Source organism: Camelina sativa, chromosome 17, assembly GCF_000633955.1.
Source record: "Camelina sativa cultivar DH55 chromosome 17, Cs, whole genome shotgun sequence".
In the NCBI taxonomy this organism is placed as follows: domain Eukaryota; kingdom Viridiplantae; phylum Streptophyta; class Magnoliopsida; order Brassicales; family Brassicaceae; genus Camelina; species Camelina sativa.
The window spans coordinates 403,818-422,695 of record NC_025701.1 but is presented as its reverse complement, the minus strand read 5'-3'; the positions used below and the strand labels follow the sequence as shown (position 1 = coordinate 422,695).

General features: G+C 36.4%; 4 protein-coding genes and 1 pseudogene across 7 annotated transcripts; 4 read left to right on the top strand and 1 right to left on the bottom strand.

The window, feature by feature from the left end:
• On the top strand, window positions 1,920–5,195 carry LOC104754289. 2 transcript variants are annotated; one of them, XM_010476439.2, is made up of 5 exons: window positions 1,920–2,311; window positions 2,431–4,099; window positions 4,187–4,247; window positions 4,355–4,578; window positions 4,672–5,195. In XM_010476439.2, the coding sequence occupies exons 2-5, from the start codon at window positions 2,499–2,501 to the stop codon at window positions 4,727–4,729; spliced, it is 1,944 nt and encodes a 647-aa protein (XP_010474741.1). In that variant the 5' UTR covers window positions 1,920–2,311; window positions 2,431–2,498; the 3' UTR covers window positions 4,730–5,195. The 2 variants fall into 2 exon arrangements, with proteins under 2 accessions (XP_010474741.1, XP_010474740.1); XM_010476438.2 differs by having other exon boundaries at window positions 2,426–4,099.
• On the top strand, window positions 6,025–8,026 carry LOC104754288 (protein trichome birefringence-like 25). Its single transcript, XM_010476437.1, has 3 exons — window positions 6,025–6,492; window positions 6,702–6,985; window positions 7,069–8,026. The coding sequence occupies exons 1-3, from the start codon at window positions 6,216–6,218 to the stop codon at window positions 7,867–7,869; spliced, it is 1,362 nt and encodes a 453-aa protein (XP_010474739.1). The 5' UTR covers window positions 6,025–6,215; the 3' UTR covers window positions 7,870–8,026.
• Window positions 8,407–10,369, top strand: LOC104754286 (F-box/LRR-repeat protein At1g06630-like). Of its 2 annotated transcripts, none has more exons than XM_010476436.2 (4): window positions 8,407–8,546; window positions 8,739–9,652; window positions 9,726–9,875; window positions 9,972–10,369. In XM_010476436.2, the coding sequence occupies exons 2-4, from the start codon at window positions 8,756–8,758 to the stop codon at window positions 10,164–10,166; spliced, it is 1,242 nt and encodes a 413-aa protein (XP_010474738.1). In that variant the 5' UTR covers window positions 8,407–8,546; window positions 8,739–8,755; the 3' UTR covers window positions 10,167–10,369. The 2 variants fall into 2 exon arrangements, with proteins under 2 accessions (XP_010474738.1, XP_010474737.1); XM_010476435.2 differs by having other exon boundaries at window positions 8,733–9,652.
• Window positions 12,989–16,871, top strand: LOC104754285 (annotated as a pseudogene).
• LOC104754284 (MYB-like transcription factor ETC1) lies at window positions 17,163–17,858 on the bottom strand. 2 transcript variants are annotated; one of them, XM_010476433.1, is made up of 3 exons: window positions 17,664–17,858; window positions 17,472–17,559; window positions 17,163–17,341 (listed from the first exon to the last, which is right to left on the bottom strand). In XM_010476433.1, the coding sequence occupies exons 1-3, from the start codon at window positions 17,734–17,736 to the stop codon at window positions 17,245–17,247; spliced, it is 258 nt and encodes an 85-aa protein (XP_010474735.1). In that variant the 5' UTR covers window positions 17,737–17,858; the 3' UTR covers window positions 17,163–17,244. The 2 variants fall into 2 exon arrangements, with proteins under 2 accessions (XP_010474735.1, XP_010474736.1); XM_010476434.1 differs by having other exon boundaries at window positions 17,472–17,556; window positions 17,664–17,845.

Genomic DNA, 18,878 nt, shown 5'->3' with positions numbered 1-18,878 from the left:
ATGATTGCTTTATTCTGAATTCCGAATTGTGCTCGAAGAAATTTGGGGCTTCGTTGATTTATTTAATAAACCACGAGGAGAGTGGAAGCTCCGTAAGCAAGCCATGAGTAACCAGCGAAGTCGGGAAGCCAGTCGATAGAAGACTGAGATCGAGTCGGAGCCGGTGGAACGATCTCCGATCTGAGTTGCCGGAGAGGCAAATTATCGATCGGATCTGTGATCGGTGAGATCGCGTCGTGACTCGTCGTCTCCGGCACAATCACGGGTTTTAAACGGAAACACTCAAATCTTAGACCAAAACTATTTTATTTTTCCGTTTGCTTACATACATAACTTACCCAGCAGGAGCAGGATCGTCGAACCTTCCTACTAGGCTAGAAGGTTCCAGGTCGAGACTGTATCTCGCTTAGGCCCACTTCTCACTTGGGCCTCCTTATTGTAAATTGTAATGTGTATTTCGGTTACAAAGCATCCACCGCCATAAGCCTCTTTGTCGAATAAAAGCCCAATACGTTTTAAATATTAACCAAAGTCCCAAATCGGAAATATAATAAACACATACTAACCCATAACTCCTATAAATAAAGTTAGTCCACTTTGCTTACAAAGCATCCACACAGTTGTGGGCTTTTCTGAAGGCCCGACTGTTGGAAAGTACCAATATTTTTTTTAAACGTTTTAGCGTTATTTTTTCTTCAGCTTTTTAAAACGTTTGTTTTTCGGCTTTTCAAACTTTTTTTCAGTTTTGTTTTTGTTTTGGTTTTGGTTTTGGTTTTAGTTTTTGTTTTTAAGTGTTGAATTTTAAATTTGTGTAAGCAAACTGGATACAACATGCATTATACATAACTTAAATTTAACTCTTTTTTTTTCCTAATTTTTTACTTTTTTTTTTGTTTTTCTCTTTTTGCTTTTGTTTTGGTTTTGAAGTATTGAATTTTAAATTTGTGTAAGCAAACCGGATACAACATCCGGTCCATATTCTTTGTGGTCTGTAAGAAGTGCTCTAGGTCCAACATGCATTATACATAACTTAAATTTAACTCTTTTTTTTTCCTGATTTTTTACTTTTTTTTGTTTGTTTTTCTCTTTTTGCAGGAAAAATTTAATTAGTCAAGACTTGGATCGTCTTCTTTGATGTAAAACGACGTTTTCTACTTTTTTTTGGGTTAATGGTTCGAATTTCGAAATCAACATGGAGTATCGTTTTATGACTTTATTAAATATCCTACTGAATTGACAAAATTCACCGATGCTTGTAAGCAAGTGGAGTTTTGTATACAAATAATTTACAGCTAGTTTCCTGTAACATTCGTCATTGTCACCCTATAAAAAAAAAACAATCCAACAACTAAAATATATTTCTAAACTTTTAAGATGATGATGTATTGATGTAACACAGAGAATTTGAATTTCTTACAAAAAATAAACCGACTATTTAATTAAACGTTAATTTTTTTTTTTTCCATCTATTAAACGTTAATTTATGAAACTCAACAAACAAACAAAGGTCTCCACCAAAAAAAAAAGAAACAAAAAAAGTAGTGAGCTATTAGGAATAGAATACAAATCAAGTTATGAGCACGTCTTGGGGAGCATGGCACACACCATCTACTTAATTTGACAAAGTAAATCCTCCATCGTCATGAGAATAAATGTGTAACTACTAACTACTAACTACTAACTACTATAGTATATTGCTAAGACACAAGTACACAAAATCAAAGAACTAATATTGGCATTCAAATTGGAATTAGTTTTATTTATCTCTATGTAATCTTGGGTAATTAGAGTTTAAATAAGTGTAAATATATTTGGTTGGTCGTCACGTTATCTCTTGGTCAACTTGACCTGGTAAAGACCTCTTAAATTAAAAGTACTAGTTGGTTACTAGATTATCTATGTCCTGAAATTATAAAATTCTGAAAACTCGAATCCTAAAAATTGCTAAAGTCCGTTTGTCTTCTTCTTCTATCCTTAAAGCTCTCTCTCTCCCTCTGATATATATTCAAAACTCCATCGCCGATCTTCTTCTTTTTTAATTTATATATTCCCAGAGTCCCAGTAGTAGAGAGTAGATTAAGATTCCCCGGAAAACGAAGCAAAGTGCATGAGAGAGCAACAGTATATTTTTTTTTTCCTCCTTTAAGCTTTTCCTCCTTTCCAGTTCAAACTCTTTTGGATTATTTATTTAAAATCACTCTTGAAATTTTCAAAAGGACTCTTTCTAATTTATATAAAAAAAGAAAGGCTTGTGAATTCATTCTCACCGGAGAACCAATTTGCCCCCAAAAAAATTCCCCTTTCTTCGAAGGTACGTTTAAGTTTTCCTCTTTTGGTTGTCTAATCTACTCCCGTTGGAATGTTGAATTGCTAATTCAATTAGAGAAATTAATGTATGTTGAGTAATTCTAATTGTTATTATTAGTTCAGTTGCGGTTAAAACAAGCAAAAACCCTAGAGAAGCTTAGTCTTCGTCGGAGAAGAAAGACAAAACTCCGATGAGGACAAGCGGTGACGTTTTCGGAGCAGATGCTGTTTCAACAAGACCTGACGAAGACAAAGTCTTTAAGGAGGAGCTCAATGATTCTTCTTCGAGCCCGTTGAGACATCGCCAAGACGATTCTAATTCACGACCTGGGGGTTCTCAGAGACTCGTCAAGGAAGAGACTGATTCTGATTCTTCTTCTAAGAACACGACCACCACCACCCCAAGAAACAAACCTATTCACTACACAGATCAACAACAAGCTGAGCTTCTCAGGAAACTTGATTCTATTAAAGATCATCTTCTCCGCGGTGGAGCTAATGCTAATGCCAATGCTAATGTGGTTGATCAGCCACCACCAATGGGTTTCCATCCTTCTTACTACCATCCATATCCATCTTATGGAATGTATCCTCCTCCCACGACTCATGTTCCACCGTCGCCTTATATAGACCCTTATGCATTCCCTATCCATATGAAACCTCAAAACTTTTATCCTCATTACCCGAATCAGATGCTGCCTCGTCCTCCATATCCTCCTCCTCCTCAAGGTCAGTATGTAGATATTGGTCCTGATCTGTTTGACCCACAGTTACAGGATCCTAGATTCTTGCCTGCTACACCTAGTAGGTACGGTGATGTCCCATATAGCCCTGTTGTGCACCACCACAATGACAATATGGCTACTTTTAGTCCACATGCTGGTGTTCATCACACGAGGTGGCCTAGTGAAATTGATTCTGATTCTGGTAGTGGTGCTGCCTTTGCTCGTGGGTATGTCCAGAAAGCTGTCTCAGATTCTGATTCTCGTCGTTGCCATCCTTTAGCTGGCGGTGCGCCTTTTATTGCTTGTCACAATTGCTTTGAGCTTCTCTATTTGCCTAAGAAGAAGCTTCTTGGTCAAGATAGGCAACAAAAGCTGCAATGTGGTGCTTGTTCTGAGGTTATCAGTTTCAAAGTTGTTGATAACAAGCTTGTTTTCTCCTCTTCTGCCCTTGATGATACAAGGGCAGCAACCGCAGGGGTAGATGATTATCCACTTAAGGATGATGAACCAAGAATACACCAGGAAATGAAAAGTGTCCATGCTGTATCGCCTAGTGAACACTCAGACGATGAAGAAAGAGCAAGCATTTCTAGTGAACCCCAGAAAGAGGTTGTCAAGTCTGTTCGCCGCAGGGCACAAGGCGCTAAAGTTCCTCCTCCACCTCCTCCTGAAAATTCTAATCTTCTTGAGCTCTTTGAGTATTCTAATGTAAACAGAGCTGCAATCACTTACGGAATGGCCCAGTTAGGGTACAATAAGCAAGAATCCTACGCCAAACAAGACTCGCTGAAACCAGAATCAGTAGCTACCGAGACTGATGTTTCTTATAATGAGTACTATAATAACACTGGGGTGTCTGAAGATTCAAGTATCACAAAAAACAGCAAAGAAGAGAGCAGACCAAGAAACAGAAAACAGAGTAGTGAGTACGGTTTCCCAGATAAAATCATCTCTAACGACCAAGACAACGAGCAGTTAGAGGTTTGGGTGAATGGTCATCTGATACCGGAAGATCTGGTTATCAGTGCTGAGAAACAAGCTGGACCAGTTCAAGCTGGCAAGTACTGGTATGTTTTGCTCACAATTTGATTTACTTAGGACAAAAGATTGAACAGTTGCTGAAGGGATCATCTTTATGTTATGAATCTGATTAGGTATGATTATCGTGCTGGGTTCTGGGGAGTGATGGGAAACCCGTGTCTCGGTATAATTCCAGTAAGAACATTCTTCACTAACTTTCCATTTATGTTACGTTCACGGTTTCTCTGTTTCTTGTGAGTTTGTTGTATTGGTGCTTGATGGAGAATAATTGGTTGATGCAGCCATTCATCGAAGAGTTTAGTCGTCCAATGCCAGATAACTGCGGTGCAGGAAACACGAGCGTGTTTGTAAACGGAAGAGAGCTTCACGAAAGAGATCTTGAGTTACTTTCAGGGAGAGGTCTTCCTCGAGGCAAGAACCGTGCTTACATTGTTGATATATCAGGAAGAGTTCTTGATGGAGACTCTGGTGAAGAACTTAAGAGTCTTGGCAGATTAGCTCCAACGTAAGACACAACAAGTCTTTGTGATAGAGTCTTGGATCAAAACTTTTAGTTGAGTAGGGGATATATTAACTCATTTATTGAAAACTGAAACAGGATTGACAAGGTTAAGCATGGATTTGGCATGAGAGTTCCAAGATCATTAGTGTCATGAAGCTTCTTCATCAGCTTGATTCAGCCTCTCTGGTGCCAATCTTCGGTTACAGTGTAAATTGTGCTTGTGATATAAATATAACACATCATTGCTTATATTCTCTAACCCATAAGTTCTGTTCAGTTCTGTTTTTTGAGTTTAGTGTTCTATCTTTGTTTTTGTTTTGGTGTTAAAGTTAAAGATAAACATGTGTATTTTCTTTTGCTTCTTTTTTGTGATCTGGTTGATGTAAATTGATCTTTTTTTTTTTTATTGTGGATAATCTTTTGGAAATGTGACAGAAGATAATATAGATCTGTTCCAGGCTGTACCTGACCGTTTTCAAGGGAGACAGTGAAATACAAAATCAGCTAATTCAAGTAAGACGGGTCCACGTAGTCGAGACTGAAGCCCATTGAATAATTTAATAAGTATGGGCCTCGTGGTCGTGGTAGTGGTGTACCATGCGTAGTTTAATTATTTCTTAAATTTATTATAAACAAATTCTAGATAAAGTTGATACGAAAATTAAAAACAAAAAAATTATCATGAAAATTAACGAGTATAACCCGTATATTGATTTTTTAAAGACAAATTTTTGTGTTTCGTCTGATTTTAGATGTTTAATTATATTTGTAAGCATAAACTAGATAATAATTTCCTACAAAACAAGGAGTTTTTAGGTGCAAGGCTGTGCGAGATCTCTCTATCTTTATTCTTTACTCTTTAGACTTTAGTTGGAAAAAAAGAAGAAGGAGAGAGGTCTTTATCTATCATTTGCTCCTAATCAATGAATACTGTAGTCTGTAGGACCATTCCGAAGTGACATCTATTCTTATCAGATTTTCGTTTCACAGTTTTGTACTTTCCTTCAAATCTGTGTTTTTATATACTTTATAAGAAAAAAATTGATAGACAGTAGAAAATACAAAACTGAATCACATAATAATGTTCATTACAAATAAAGATTACTCAATATTTTATTTTTTTCAAACTTAATTATAATCATATTTTTAACGTCTTAGAAAAGTACTTATGCCATGGTTCTATACTTGTATGCAATTTTTTCCAGTAACTATAAATAATTAATGCTCCTACTATCAATGGCTTAATCATTACCTAAAAGAGACAAAACATACAATCGCTGTACAATTTGTAGTATCTTAAAAAACAATTAAGGAGGCCTAATCATTAGAGTTTTCTTTGTTCAGAATCTCTCACCACAAATCTCTTTAATTAAGCCACGACCGACATCAAATCTCTTACAAGCAAATGCACAAACAAACAAATAAAGAAACTCGAGATAATTATTTCATGTTTTTATTGATAAAGAGTGTATAGTTTTGAAAGAAAGAAAAAAAGCAAAACAGAGTCCGCTCTGTCTTTTAGTATTACAAAGAAGTTCATCGCTTTCAACGCCAACCAAGAAAGCTCAATTATTATCAGAAAACATCCCCCCAAAAAAAGAAAAACAAAAAAACACAGTGATCCATTCTTAATCATTAGAATGGATTCAATAAGATTGTTGTCTAAGAACATGAAGATCGAAGGAAACCCTTTCTTTGGTTCTTCTTCTTCTCACCAACGCAATCAAATCTTCCTCAAATTCGTCGCTTTCTCCCTCTTGATCGGTCTCGCTTACCGTTTTATCGTCACTAACTCCACCGTCTCTCCGGTTACCCAACTTCCAACCCCGCCGGATTCTCCTTCCGGTCTCACTGCATTAGCTCAACCTCCAGCATCCTCAGGAAACATCACCACTCCCACCATTGCTTCTCAAAACGGTAAAGATAGATTCTTTTTTCAATCATCAGTCATTAATTAGTCCCAGATTCAATTGAGTAAGATTCAAGCAACGTCGATGAATTTGGGTTTTTCATCCAATCGAATCAAAAACCCTAAATTTTAGCCAAAAAGAATTGATTTTTTTTTGGGATAATTAATGTTCACCAAGTGTGTTTGATTTAATTAGCTGTGTGTGAAACCATTGTAGTTAGCAGCAAGTGTGATATCTTTACTGGAAAGTGGGTACCAGACCCATCAGGTCCAGTCTACACCAATGTCACTTGCCGTCATATCCAAGATCACCAGAATTGCTTGAGCAACGGACGCCCTGATGTGAATTACCTTCTTTGGAGATGGCAACCTCGCGACTGCCATCTCCCAAGGTTTAATCCTGAGCAGTTCCTCCAACAAATGAGGAACAAATGGTGGGCTTTTATCGGTGATTCCATCTCTCGTAACCATGTTCAATCCCTCATCTGCATTCTCTCTCAGGTACCAATTTCATATCTACTGATTTGATGATTCTCAAGTTGGATTCTTTGTGATGATGTCAAATTCGATTTGCCTTTGTAAAGGTAGAAGAAGTAGAGGAAATATACCATGACAAGGAATACAGATCAAAGATTTGGAGATTCCCTTCTCACAACTTCACACTCTCAGTCATTTGGTCTCCTTTCCTTCTTAAAGCTGAAACCTTTGAGAACCTCGATGGTGTTTCCTTCTCTGACATTCAACTCCACCTCGACATGTTAGACCACACTTGGACTGATCAGTACTCCAATTTCGACTACGTTGTCATCTCCGGCGGCAAATGGTTCCTCAAAACTTCAATCTTCCATGAAAACAACACTTTGTCCGGATGCCATTACTGCCAAGGGAAGAACAATCTCACCGAGCTCGGTTACCTCTACTCGTACAGAAAAGCGCTACGTTTGGTTCTAGACTTTGTCGCTGAACCAACCCATGAAGCTCAGGTTCTGTTCAGGACAACGACACCTGATCATTTCGAGAATGGGGAGTGGAACACTGGTGGTTTCTGTAACCGAACGATGCCTATTACGGACAGCAGCCAAGGAGAGATGAAGACCGAGGATGTGTCGATGCGTGATATCGAGCTGGAAGAGTTCCATAAGACGACAACATTACAACAACAAGCCAACATTGGATTACTTGACACAACTTCAATGTCGCTTCTCCGGCCAGATGGACATCCCGGACCGTACCGGTATCCTAATCCTTTCGATGGGGTGAAGAAGAAGAACAGTGAGCTTAATCATATTCAAAACGATTGTCTTCACTGGTGCTTGCCCGGTCCGATTGATTCATGGAATGATCTAATGGTCGAACTGATGCTTAACCGGGAACTGCACAGATGACGGATGTCAAAAGACGTAAATAGCCTCCACTTCACGTGCTATTTATTATTATTGCTTTGTTGTAATTAGTTTGTTCGTTTTTTTTTGATGTGGGATATATAGAAACGCCGTGTCGTTCGTTTTACAAAATTTAAATAAGAAGTATTAGTTATGCAAATATTATGTAAAACTGCAACTGGTTATGTGTTAATCGCTAAACAAAATAAACAAAATTGATAAATATAACTTTAAATTTAAAATTTTTAGTTAAGAAATCATTCTGCGGTATACCAGGTTAAAATTTAGTATTCATGTAAATCTGAATTCAATACAAAAGGCAGCTTAGATGAGTTGAATGTTAAAGAGTTTTTGGTATTTTTGAAGAATAAAATTAATAATGATAATTTTGGAAAACAAATATTATTATGTTAACAGTATTTATGAAATTTTGTCTTAAAAATAAAATTTGAGAAAAATAAAAAAAATTGTAAAAGTAATTGTGGGTTTGCGTTAAAAAGTTAAACTCCTTGTGATAAATATATAGAGAACAACTTTTTATTTTGTATGAAGTAATTAAAAAACTAAGAATTATCTCTAAGATCTAAATTTGGAGACTCCGATCTCTATCCCGAATCGAGACGAACGCCATCAGTTTCTGTATCTGTGAATGTGATTGCCCTTTGTCGTCACCATTACGGGTTCGTATTTGTCTTTGAATGTTCTGTCCTCTTTCTCTCTCTCTCTCTCTCTGAATGATCTGTAATTCCGCTTATCATATATGTTCATGTGGTATGCTTGCTCAAGTTTGAGATTCTGCAAAGTTATAGAAAAATCTGATCTTTTTTGGTGGGGTGCATTGTAGTAATTGTTGAATCACTCTTAAGTTTCAGGCACTGTTAATCTCTCTATGGATGCCAAAACCTGCTCGGGAGATGCAATCAGCTGGCTCCCAGACGAAGTTTTGGGCAAAATTTTGTCCTTACTGCCGACAAAACAGGCTGTGTCAACATCTGTTCTCTCGAAAAGGTGGAATTATATGTACGGATTGGCGGATAGTCTTGATTTTGATGACTCCGTCTCGCTGCATGCGGAAGAGGGTGGTGATGAACAAACGAGTTATGTGTTTTCAGATAGCTTCAAGAAAATTGTGGATCGAACACTGGCTTTGCAATGTGATTATTCGATCAAGAAATTCTCACTAGCATGCCACGTTGATGATGAAGGCCAAAAGGCTTGTGTGGGACGCTGGATATCTAATGTTGTAGGACGCGGTCTCGTTGAATTGGACTTACGGATAAAAGATCGGGGTATACATTTTCTGCCTCCTCAGCTCTTCGCAAGCAAAACACTGGTTAAGCTGACACTAGGAACAAAGCTCTACCTTGGAAAGCTTCCTTCATATGTGTCACTCCCATCTCTTAAGTTTCTCTTCATCGATACGGTTTTCTTTGAATATGAAGATTTGTGTTTTGTGCTTCTTGCTGGTTGCCCGGTGCTCGAGGAGTTATCAGTCCATCACAGAGACCAAGCTATCCCTCACACCATATCGAGTCCGACGGTCAAGAGACTATCAGTTGACTACGACTGGCATAGCCAGAACGAACTGTCATTTGACCTGCCAAACCTTGAGTACCTTGACTACTCTGATTTCGCCTTGCATGAGTATCCACAAGTTAACTTGGGATCCCTTGTTGAAGCTAAGCTGGATCTTTATTCGGGACATGAGGAGAGGGCAGATGTAACTGAACTCCTCATGGGGATAAGAAATGTTGAGATCCTTCATCTATCTCCCGTTACAGTTGATGTAAGTTGGCCAGTTTCTTTCTTTCTTTCTGAAAATTCTTGGGACATTATTAAACTCTGTTTGTATGTTTCAGGTGATCTACTCCAACTGTAAATATGGGCTACTTCTACCGGTATTCAAAAATCTAGTTAATTTATCTTTTGGGAGTAAGGGTGAACGAGGTTGGAATATGCTGGCAAATATGCTTAAGCAGTCTCCAAAGCTTGAAACATTAATCATCCAGGTATACTCAATAAGCAAAACCTATGAACAAATAGTAAAATACACGAACTTAGTGGTTGATCATATACATACATCTTCTTGAATCATGCTTCTTTAGGATCTGAATGGCTACACACGCGATGTCTCCATGCCTCTGAACCAAGTGAAGGCGTTGCATATTCTGAATTATGGAAGAACTGATGAAGAGTTGAAGCGGTTGAAGAGTTTTCTTGGGGGAAAATGTAATGCAGAAGTTGTGGATAAAGGCATAAGATTGCAAACCAATAGGTTCTTGGAGTTTCAGTTTCATTAAGTGCCAGATTAAATTAAAGTAGCATATTTCAAGTATAGACAATCGTGTTGCACAAAAAAAAGAAGAAAAAAAAGTTAGAGAGTGAACTAAAAGAAGTGGATTATTCTGATAGATGAATTAACAAAAAGAGCTTTCTCTTCCACTGTTTTTAAACTAGTCAACTTTCAAACATCAATAACATACTTCCAGTTTTATTGTGTGCATCCTAAAGTACATGTCAATGTTATGTGATCATACGTTAGTAAAGTACATGTGCGGTTGAGTACATGTCAGTGTATGTCATACATGTCAATGTTACTTACTATCGTAAAGTACATGTCAATGTATGCATCCTAAAGTACATGTGCGGTTGAGTGATCATTACTTACTAACGTATACGTGAAAATCTTAGAGAACATATCCACTATTTGTCGCGAAGTTTCTTTGATAATGGCCCTGTTCTTTTGCTACACGCTACGACAGCGGCAGCGACAGAGTAAAACGATATCTCAGAAAGAGTAGCAACAAATTTAAACGACGACAGAGCTTGATAATAAAAGTTTTAGATGAATCGCAGAAGGTAGGAGATGAGTCGCAATGTCATTTAAATGAATCGCCAGAAAAAACGGCGACACCACCCAACTTCTTATTTCAAACCAGTGACTGTCGCAGCTGAGATTTTAAATGCAATTTTGCCATTACAAAAATTTTACAGATCTGTATGCTCATATTTTCTTCTGCAACTGTTAGAGCAAACCCATTGGTGACACCCACTCAAATGTCTTCAAAACTAAAAAAATATAATATTTTAATTTTACAATAATATTCTAACTTTTTAATACATTTGAACAAGTAATATAAGGACACGTGTTGATTTTTTCTCATCCCGTGTCTCGCCGAAGACACTCCATCTTTTCTCTTTCTTACTTTTTCTTTTTTTATTAATTTTTTTTGCTTCACATCTTTATAAAGACATCCCACAGGATGTGGGATAAAACTGCTCTTAATGGCGGAATGTGAAAAAATTACACTTATATCCCTAAAAATACTCATATTTACAAAATATTTTTTAAAATTTACAAAACTCCACCTTTTAAAAAGCTGTCGCTGAAAAGAGTCGCGCGACTCCTAAACGAACAGGGCCAATGTTGTACATCACGTATATTTTGGTTCCTAGTAACAAATCTCACAATTGGATTCATTTTTATCCATAAATACCATATAATAACATCAAATATTATATTTTATCTTAACTACTTGACAAAAGAAAAATTATGTTCACATATATAATCTTTTTTTTACTTTAAATATATATAGTCTACTATATTTCTATATAGTGTTCTTTTATTTTGATTCTTCTAAATCTACAAACTCATAAATTACTCTAACTTTTAAATAATTTTATTTATCCAAAGATATAATTCTTTTTAAATTTTAAGTAAAATTCTACAATGTAATTGTTTTTAATACAAATAGCTTTATTGAATTTTTTTCTTAGTATTTTTCACTTCTTTTTTTGGTGTGTGTGATGTTCAGAATAAGTTTTCTTTTATATATATATATATATATATATATATATATATATATTTATTTCAAATAACCTTATACATTTCTCCTGAATATATACATTATTTTAAATTTTGAGAACTTGATTAGTATTTTCTCATTTTTTGGTAATACATTCATTTAACAAATTTCACTATCTTTCAATTTTAAAAATGATAAATAACATTTTGAAAGGTAAATAGTCTCGAGGTCAACATCTTTACCATTCTCCATAATATCTTTGATTAGGGTAGTACGAGATCGGTCGAAAGTAGCTACAATAACTTTTATCTTAATCATGTTTATCATTTAGTTTTTTTAAAAATGAAATGAATTATATTTTTAGAATTGCACAAATTTGTAGGTGTTATTTGCTAGTGTACATGAGATATGGTTTTCAATATCAAAATCTTAATTTCATAAATATATGATTAATCATATTAATCATGTTAATCATTCATTTACGACATAGAAAATCATTAATTCTTGTTATTCTCGTCGTAGAAAATAAGATCGGCTCACCAAAAAAATAGAAGATAAGATCTACATGCTAGTTATTAAGGGATGAGTTTCATATATATGTGGTTTTTTTGACGTATCAAATTATAAACAATGCACAGAGCATGTGCTTGCGGTCCGCTTCTCGTTATTTCTTTCTCAGCCCTGTCTTCGTTAATAATCTCCTATAGTTTTACTGGCAGAGGGCTGGGTGGAGGAGTGTGAGGTAACGGGTTCGATTCTCATATTTGCGAAAAAGCTTAAAAATTTTATTTTTGGGTATAAGTTAGGTTTTTTTTTTTTTTGGCTTGTGGCCTTCTAATTGTTAGCGACATCTGAATTTAAAAATTCACAAGCTAAAACTTCTTATTTGGATTAGTGTATACTTTTTAATTTTTACCAAAAAAACTAATTACAAAGCACAACAAACTTCACGTGCCTAATTTTTTACCGTGACACCACAAAACCAAATAGTTCAAATTGACCAATAAATTAATCACTACCAATGTTACAAATTCTTTGTGAACCATTTTTATATTGATATAATAAAAGTAAATTAATCGGACGCTTAGATAATATTTGAACGATTTAGCCAAAATCCAGTAAAGTGTTGTTCGCCGCCTACACGAACACCTAATAGGCGCCTTTGATGCCACCATTTAGTACAGAGGACACGATCATGCTATATAAGCACAAATTAAAAAACAACTTTTAATAAAATCAAATAAAAAGAAGATCAGTATTAATATATAACATTTGACTAAAAAGAAAGATATATGTTTTGATCACAACTCAATAATCTTGCACTAATGGCAGAAGCAAACACTCCACATGTAGCAATCTTACCGAGTCCCGGTTTAGGTCACCTCATCCCACTCGTCGAGTTAGCGAAACGACTCGTCCAAGATCACGGTTTCACCGTCACTTTCATCATCTCCGGAGACTCTTCACCCTCTGACGCTCAAAGGTCCGTTCTTGACTCTCTCCATTCCTCCATAGCCTCCATATTCCTCCCTCCCGCCGATATTTCCGACGTTCCACCGACGGCTCGAATCGAAACTCGGATCTCACTAACCGTGACTCGTTCCAACCCGGCGCTTCGAGAGTTTCTTGGCTCGTTAACAGCGGCTAAACGTCTCCCGGCGGTTCTCGTCGTCGATCTATTTGGGACGGATGCGTTCGAGGTGGCTGCTGAGTTCCACGTGTCGCCATACATATTCTACGCCTGAAATGCCAACGCCCTCTCCTTTGTGCTTCACTTGCCCAAGCTAGACGAAACGGTGTCGGGTGACTTTACAGACTTAACCGAACCGATTAAGATCCCTGGTTGTGTCCCCATAACCGGTAAAGGAGTTGTCAGAGTCTTGAGGGAGGATGGGTTCTCTACGAAATCACTTGGTGAAGTTTCGTCTGACCAAGATATGTAGTAACAAGATCTGTAGTGGGTTTTGTTGCTGATATAATATTTTCTTGTGCTCAAAATTCTTAATTTTACCGCCTTTTCTCGGGTTGACTTATCCAAGAATCAATCATGTTATTTAGTCCCAAGGAATTTAGTGTTGAGTACGTTTGCGAAATCTCAAAATCGAACATAAAACCATCGAATAGGAATTCACATCCAATCTTTACGATCGAATAGTAAAAAAAAAATAATCCACTAAGTAACCCACAAAATTACCAAACTATTTGTGGTATTTGTTCATATATATTTCAAAAAAATATTATATTGCATCATCATACGTGCATGAGTTGTTAGTTAACGCGATAACTCTACCTAAAGATATATAAGTATAACAGAAGAAGAAAGACATAATTTAGGCTACATATTTACCAGATTTAAGACTAACACTTGATCTTGACCTACTAAATTACATGGCATTAGTAGGTTTATTTTGTAGCCTAATGTGGACCGTATGAGAAAGATGACTGATTATATCATAGAAATTGTGACTATAATAATATTATCAATGAAATTATCACATGGTGGGAGGTTAATCTTTGTGAGCGTTCTACTACGCCAGAGCAAAGTCCCCAAATCAACAAAACCAGGTCCATGGTAAAGCTTCATTCCTATTTCTTTTTCTTTTTTTTTGTATTCTCTCGAGTACTTATTCTCGAGTACTTATTCTGCAGAAAAATTACGGAACCTTTTTTTAGAAAATATTGATCAGTTTCTACTTTTTATGAGTTTTAAGTTTTTATTTTCCAAAGACATGAGAACAAATTCAGTCATCTTTCTCATACGGTCCACATTAGGCTACAAACTAAACAATATTAATTCATTTTAGACCCCATGAAGTGAAAATCGATTTGTACATAACAACATATTTTTTGCAGTTAATTCTATAAGATAGAATTCGTTTCATTTTTGAAAAAACCTATCCAAAACAATTCTCCATATTCCATCAAACTTTACACCCTGTCATAGCCTAGTATTTTCTTAACATTACTCTCTGTTTTTAGTCAAATGCATTCTCCCATAGAGATGTATGAATCCAAAACATGATGCTTCGTTAGGTTTAATTTGTCTTTTCTGCATTCCAAAAACCAATGAAACCAAACTCTGTTCTTTAAATGAAAAATTAAGTATGTGACAGTACGCTTGGGCTATGCATAGCTTTTATAAAATTGTTTACTATTTTTTTCGGTAACAGCTTTTGTAAATTGTTATAGATGCCCAGTATATTAATGTTTCATCTTCCAATCGTAGTACCGTTATCGACTTATCGTACCAAAACTTTAACTGACCAACCTCTAATAGCGTCCACACAAAACGAACAAAAAGAAAAACGAACCAAAAAAGAAGGAAATTCCCAAAGAACTTGTAGCTACAACCACGAGCATGATCTATAAAGAGACTACGTACGTACCATAAATGAAAGGAGTGAGCATAAATATTTCTCAAGAAAACAAGAAATCAAGAAGAAAGAAAAATCCTTTAATTTCACAATCTTGAATCTTGCTTTTAATGGCGGAAGCACACACTCCACATATAGCAATCATACCAAGTCCGGGAATGGGTCACCTCATCCCATTCGTCGAGTTAGCAAAGCGACTCGCTTAGCACCACTTTTTCACCGTCACATTGATCCTCTCCGGTGAATCTTCTCCGTCTAATGCACAAAGATCCGTTCTCAACTCTCTCCCTTCCTCCATAGCCACCGTATTTCTCCCTCCCGCCGATCTTTCCGATGTTCCCTCCACGGCACGAATCGAAACTCGGATCATGCTCACCATGACTCGTTCCAATCCAGCGCTAAGGGAGCTTTTCGACTCTTTATCAGCGAGGAAACGTCTCCCGGCGGTCCTCATCGTCGATCTATTTGGTGCGGATGCGTTCGACGTGGCCGTTGAGTTCCACATGTCACCATACGTTTTCTATGCAACTACTGCCAACTTCTTGTCATTTTGTCTTCACTTGCCTAAACTAGACGAAACGGTGTCGTGTGAGTTTAGGTGCTTAACCGAACCGGTTAAGATTCCCGGCTGTGTCCCCATAACCGGTAAGGATTTTGTCGATCCGGCTCAACACCGAAACGATGACGCATACAAATGGCTTCTCCACAGCGCCAAGAGATTGAGAGAAGCTAAAGGGGTTCTAGTCAATTCCTTCTTCGATCTAGAGCCAAACGCTATTAAGGCTTTACAAGAACCGGGTCCTGATAAACCACCGGTTTACCCGATTGGGCCGCTGGTTAACACAAGTTCATCTTATGTTAACGTGAAAGACGAGTCCGAGTGTTTGAATTGGCTAGACAAACAACCATTCGACTCAGTTCTATATATATCATTTGGAAGCGGTGGAACACTCACGTTAGAGCAGTTCAATGAGCTTGCTCTTGGTTTAGCGGACAGTGAAAAACGGTTTATTTGGGTGATACGAAGTCCAAGTGGAATAGCTAGTTCGTCGTATCTCAATCCACACAGCCAAACCGACCCAGTTACGTTTTTACCACTTGGGTTCTTAGACCGAACCAAAGAAAAAGGTCTAGTGGTTCGATCGGTCATGGGCTCCACAGATTCAAATCCTGGCTCATCCATCAACATGTGGGTTTGTAACACATTGTGGATGGAACTCGATCCTGGAAAGCATCGTAAACGGTGTACCACTCATAGCATGGCCTTTATTCGCGGAGCAAAAGATGAATGCATTGCTACTCGCGGAGGATGTTGGAGTGGCTCTAAGAGTGCTTGCGGGTGAAGATGGGATTGTACGGAGGGAAGAAGTGGTGAGAGTGGTGAAGGAACTGATGGAAGGAGAAGAAGGTAAAGCCATAGGGAATAAAATGAAGGAGTTGAAAGAAGGAATTGTTACAAGAGCCTTGGGAGATGATGGCTTCTCCACCAAGTCATTTAGTGAACTTTTGTTAAAGTGGAAAGCCCACCAGCGAGAAATCAACCAAGACACGTCCCACTAAACTTACATTCTCCGTATATATGGACCATATCAAAATATGCCAACATATAGTAGAATAAACTGTTTTTTTTTTTTTTTTAACTTGTCAGAAACAATATGATTTTCGTACAAATGCTACAAATAGAAGATTCAGAAGGTAACCTCCTTTCATCTGTTTACCAGATTAGGTTATCTTTAAATAGTTATTTAATATGATAATAAATGTTTGTATGCACTTGTAATGTTTTGTATACACACACACATTCAATATATTGAACGATTTTGTACATCACATGTCTGATTTGTATATGGGTTTTTTTTGTTAAGGCCCAACAATCTTTCGTATTGCCTCAGAGTGCTACAAGTATGGGCACAAATTTATCTTTAATAACTTTAACTTATTAGATAATTGATCTTGAGTCCCTTTTTTTAATGGTTGATTACAATTTTAACTTCAAAAAATTAAAGGTTCGGTTCATGGTTTTTTAAAATCAAATAACAAAAAGTAGTACACACAAGATGAAAACACGAGAAATACAACTAGTAACTACTTCAAATTCACGAACAAAACTGCAGAATCACCAACGAATAGAGGATATATATATATGTATAGATTTCATTTTTTTCGATATTAGAAAAATGACTTTAGAGTTGGCGATATCAACGTAATAAAGATCTTCGATGATTCTTCATCACCCAAAACCTCTCGATCTCTTCTGCTGTTCTTCCTGGAATCCTCCCAGCTATTAAATCCCACCTTAATTTACAGACAAATTAAACAAAACAAAAAACACTAATCTTTAATTCACCTATGATTAATAATCAGACATGGAAAGATTAACTACAATTTAGAAAAGAAAAAAAGAAAGAAAGAGAGAATAAAAAACCTTTCACCGACAAGCTTAAACATCCTGCAAATCAAATCCTCTTCTTCTTGAGCCATTGCTATTTCTTCCCACTCAAGACTGCTCACTTCTGTTCCACGTCATCAAGTTAAATCACATATATATACAAAATTTACTGAAAAAAATAAAGAAAACGACGCCGTATTATGGAGATCATGATGAGTTAAATTATACCTTGATCAGAAGAAGAAGCAACAATGGTTGTTGGATTGGTCTTGCGATGCTTCGACTTACGCTGCGTTTCCATCTATCTCTCAAACTTACTTTACCAAGATTTTACACGATCGTACCTTTTGCAATTTTATCAATCGATACGGTTTAGTACGGTTTGAGGTAGAGAGAGAGAGAGAGAAGTGGTTGTTGGATTTTGAAGGGAAAGGACATGAAGCCTCTTCTCTATTTATAGGGGAAAAAAATTAACGACCGGTTTGGTCGGTTTCCACATTAAGGAATCAGGTATGATGTTTGTATTACCGTACTTTTATTTTCCTTAAAATCGGATTTAACTCTTAAGAAAATTAAGAATCTTAAATAGTAGTATATCATTCTTATTAATCAATTTGCAACTTATGATGGGTGGTGACAGAGTTATATATACTACTATGCCACAGTATAATGGCTTGAGGGATTTCGCTAATTAAGAAACATGTTTCATTACATCATTTACTCCGTCATGTTCTTGCCTAATTGCTTTTTTTTTTTCTTTAAACGATACGTACTACTACTTGCCTTTGACTTGACTTGATATTTAATCTGTACACACTGCATAAAATTAAATTAAATCATGATTTAGTTGAGATTAATCAACTAAGTTACCGATGTGTTAGTGGGTTTATGCACACGTGTATTCAGCTATAGACTTCATTTAACCACGGAAACTTTCAAATTAAAAGTACAGTAATATTAGCGATGGTAGTTATATAGACATGATAAACTATAGACAAAGCATTAGGATAATCACTAACATTTATTATGGATTTTCAATCGACTATTAATACAACTTTCATATGAATTAAATTCTCAATTTAATGAAATATATTGTTAGAACTATCAAAAGAAGAGTTGAAAGTTTGTTAGGGTTGAATATAAAAAATGAATTTTTATACGTCGACTCGTGGATATTCCCCAATTAATTCTCACATCGCAAATTTTATTACAATGCTTCTTTTTTTTTTGGTTCGGTTTATTGTATTTATCTCTCTACCTTACTTTAAATTAAATAAAAAAACAAAAAACAAAAAAGGGTTGAGAGAGCAACGTACTACTCTGATTACTGAACAAACTATGCAGTTGCAACTGAACATGACACGTGGATTTTTTAATTTGTTGGGACCATCGCATGATTCATGACGCCCTTCTTGATGAGAGTCTTCGCTCGACGCTTCCTTT

Bases quoted from the DNA above. Each gene is read 5' to 3' on its own strand.
- LOC104754289 (XM_010476439.2), top strand. From the start codon at position 2,499: ATGAGGACAAGCGGTGACGTTTTCGGAGCAGATGCTGTTTCAACAAGA. The intron at 4,248-4,354 runs GTAAGAACATTC...TGGTTGATGCAG, and splicing joins CGTGTCTCGGTATAATTCCA to CCATTCATCGAAGAGTTTAG. The intron at 4,579-4,671 runs GTAAGACACAAC...AAACTGAAACAG, and splicing joins CTTGGCAGATTAGCTCCAAC to GATTGACAAGGTTAAGCATG.
- LOC104754288 (XM_010476437.1), top strand. From the start codon at position 6,216: ATGGATTCAATAAGATTGTTGTCTAAGAACATGAAGATCGAAGGAAAC. The intron at 6,493-6,701 runs GTAAAGATAGAT...AAACCATTGTAG, and splicing joins CACCATTGCTTCTCAAAACG to TTAGCAGCAAGTGTGATATC. The intron at 6,986-7,068 runs GTACCAATTTCA...GCCTTTGTAAAG, and splicing joins TCATCTGCATTCTCTCTCAG to GTAGAAGAAGTAGAGGAAAT.
- LOC104754286 (XM_010476436.2), top strand. From the start codon at position 8,756: ATGGATGCCAAAACCTGCTCGGGAGATGCAATCAGCTGGCTCCCAGAC. The intron at 9,653-9,725 runs GTAAGTTGGCCA...TGTATGTTTCAG, and splicing joins TATCTCCCGTTACAGTTGAT to GTGATCTACTCCAACTGTAA. The intron at 9,876-9,971 runs GTATACTCAATA...ATGCTTCTTTAG, and splicing joins TTGAAACATTAATCATCCAG to GATCTGAATGGCTACACACG.
- LOC104754284 (XM_010476433.1), bottom strand. From the start codon at position 17,736: ATGGAAACGCAGCGTAAGTCGAAGCATCGCAAGACCAATCCAACAACC. The intron at 17,560-17,663 runs GTATAATTTAAC...GACGTGGAACAG, and splicing joins TGCTTCTTCTTCTGATCAAG to AAGTGAGCAGTCTTGAGTGG. The intron at 17,342-17,471 runs GTTTTTTATTCT...CTGTAAATTAAG, and splicing joins TTTAAGCTTGTCGGTGAAAG to GTGGGATTTAATAGCTGGGA.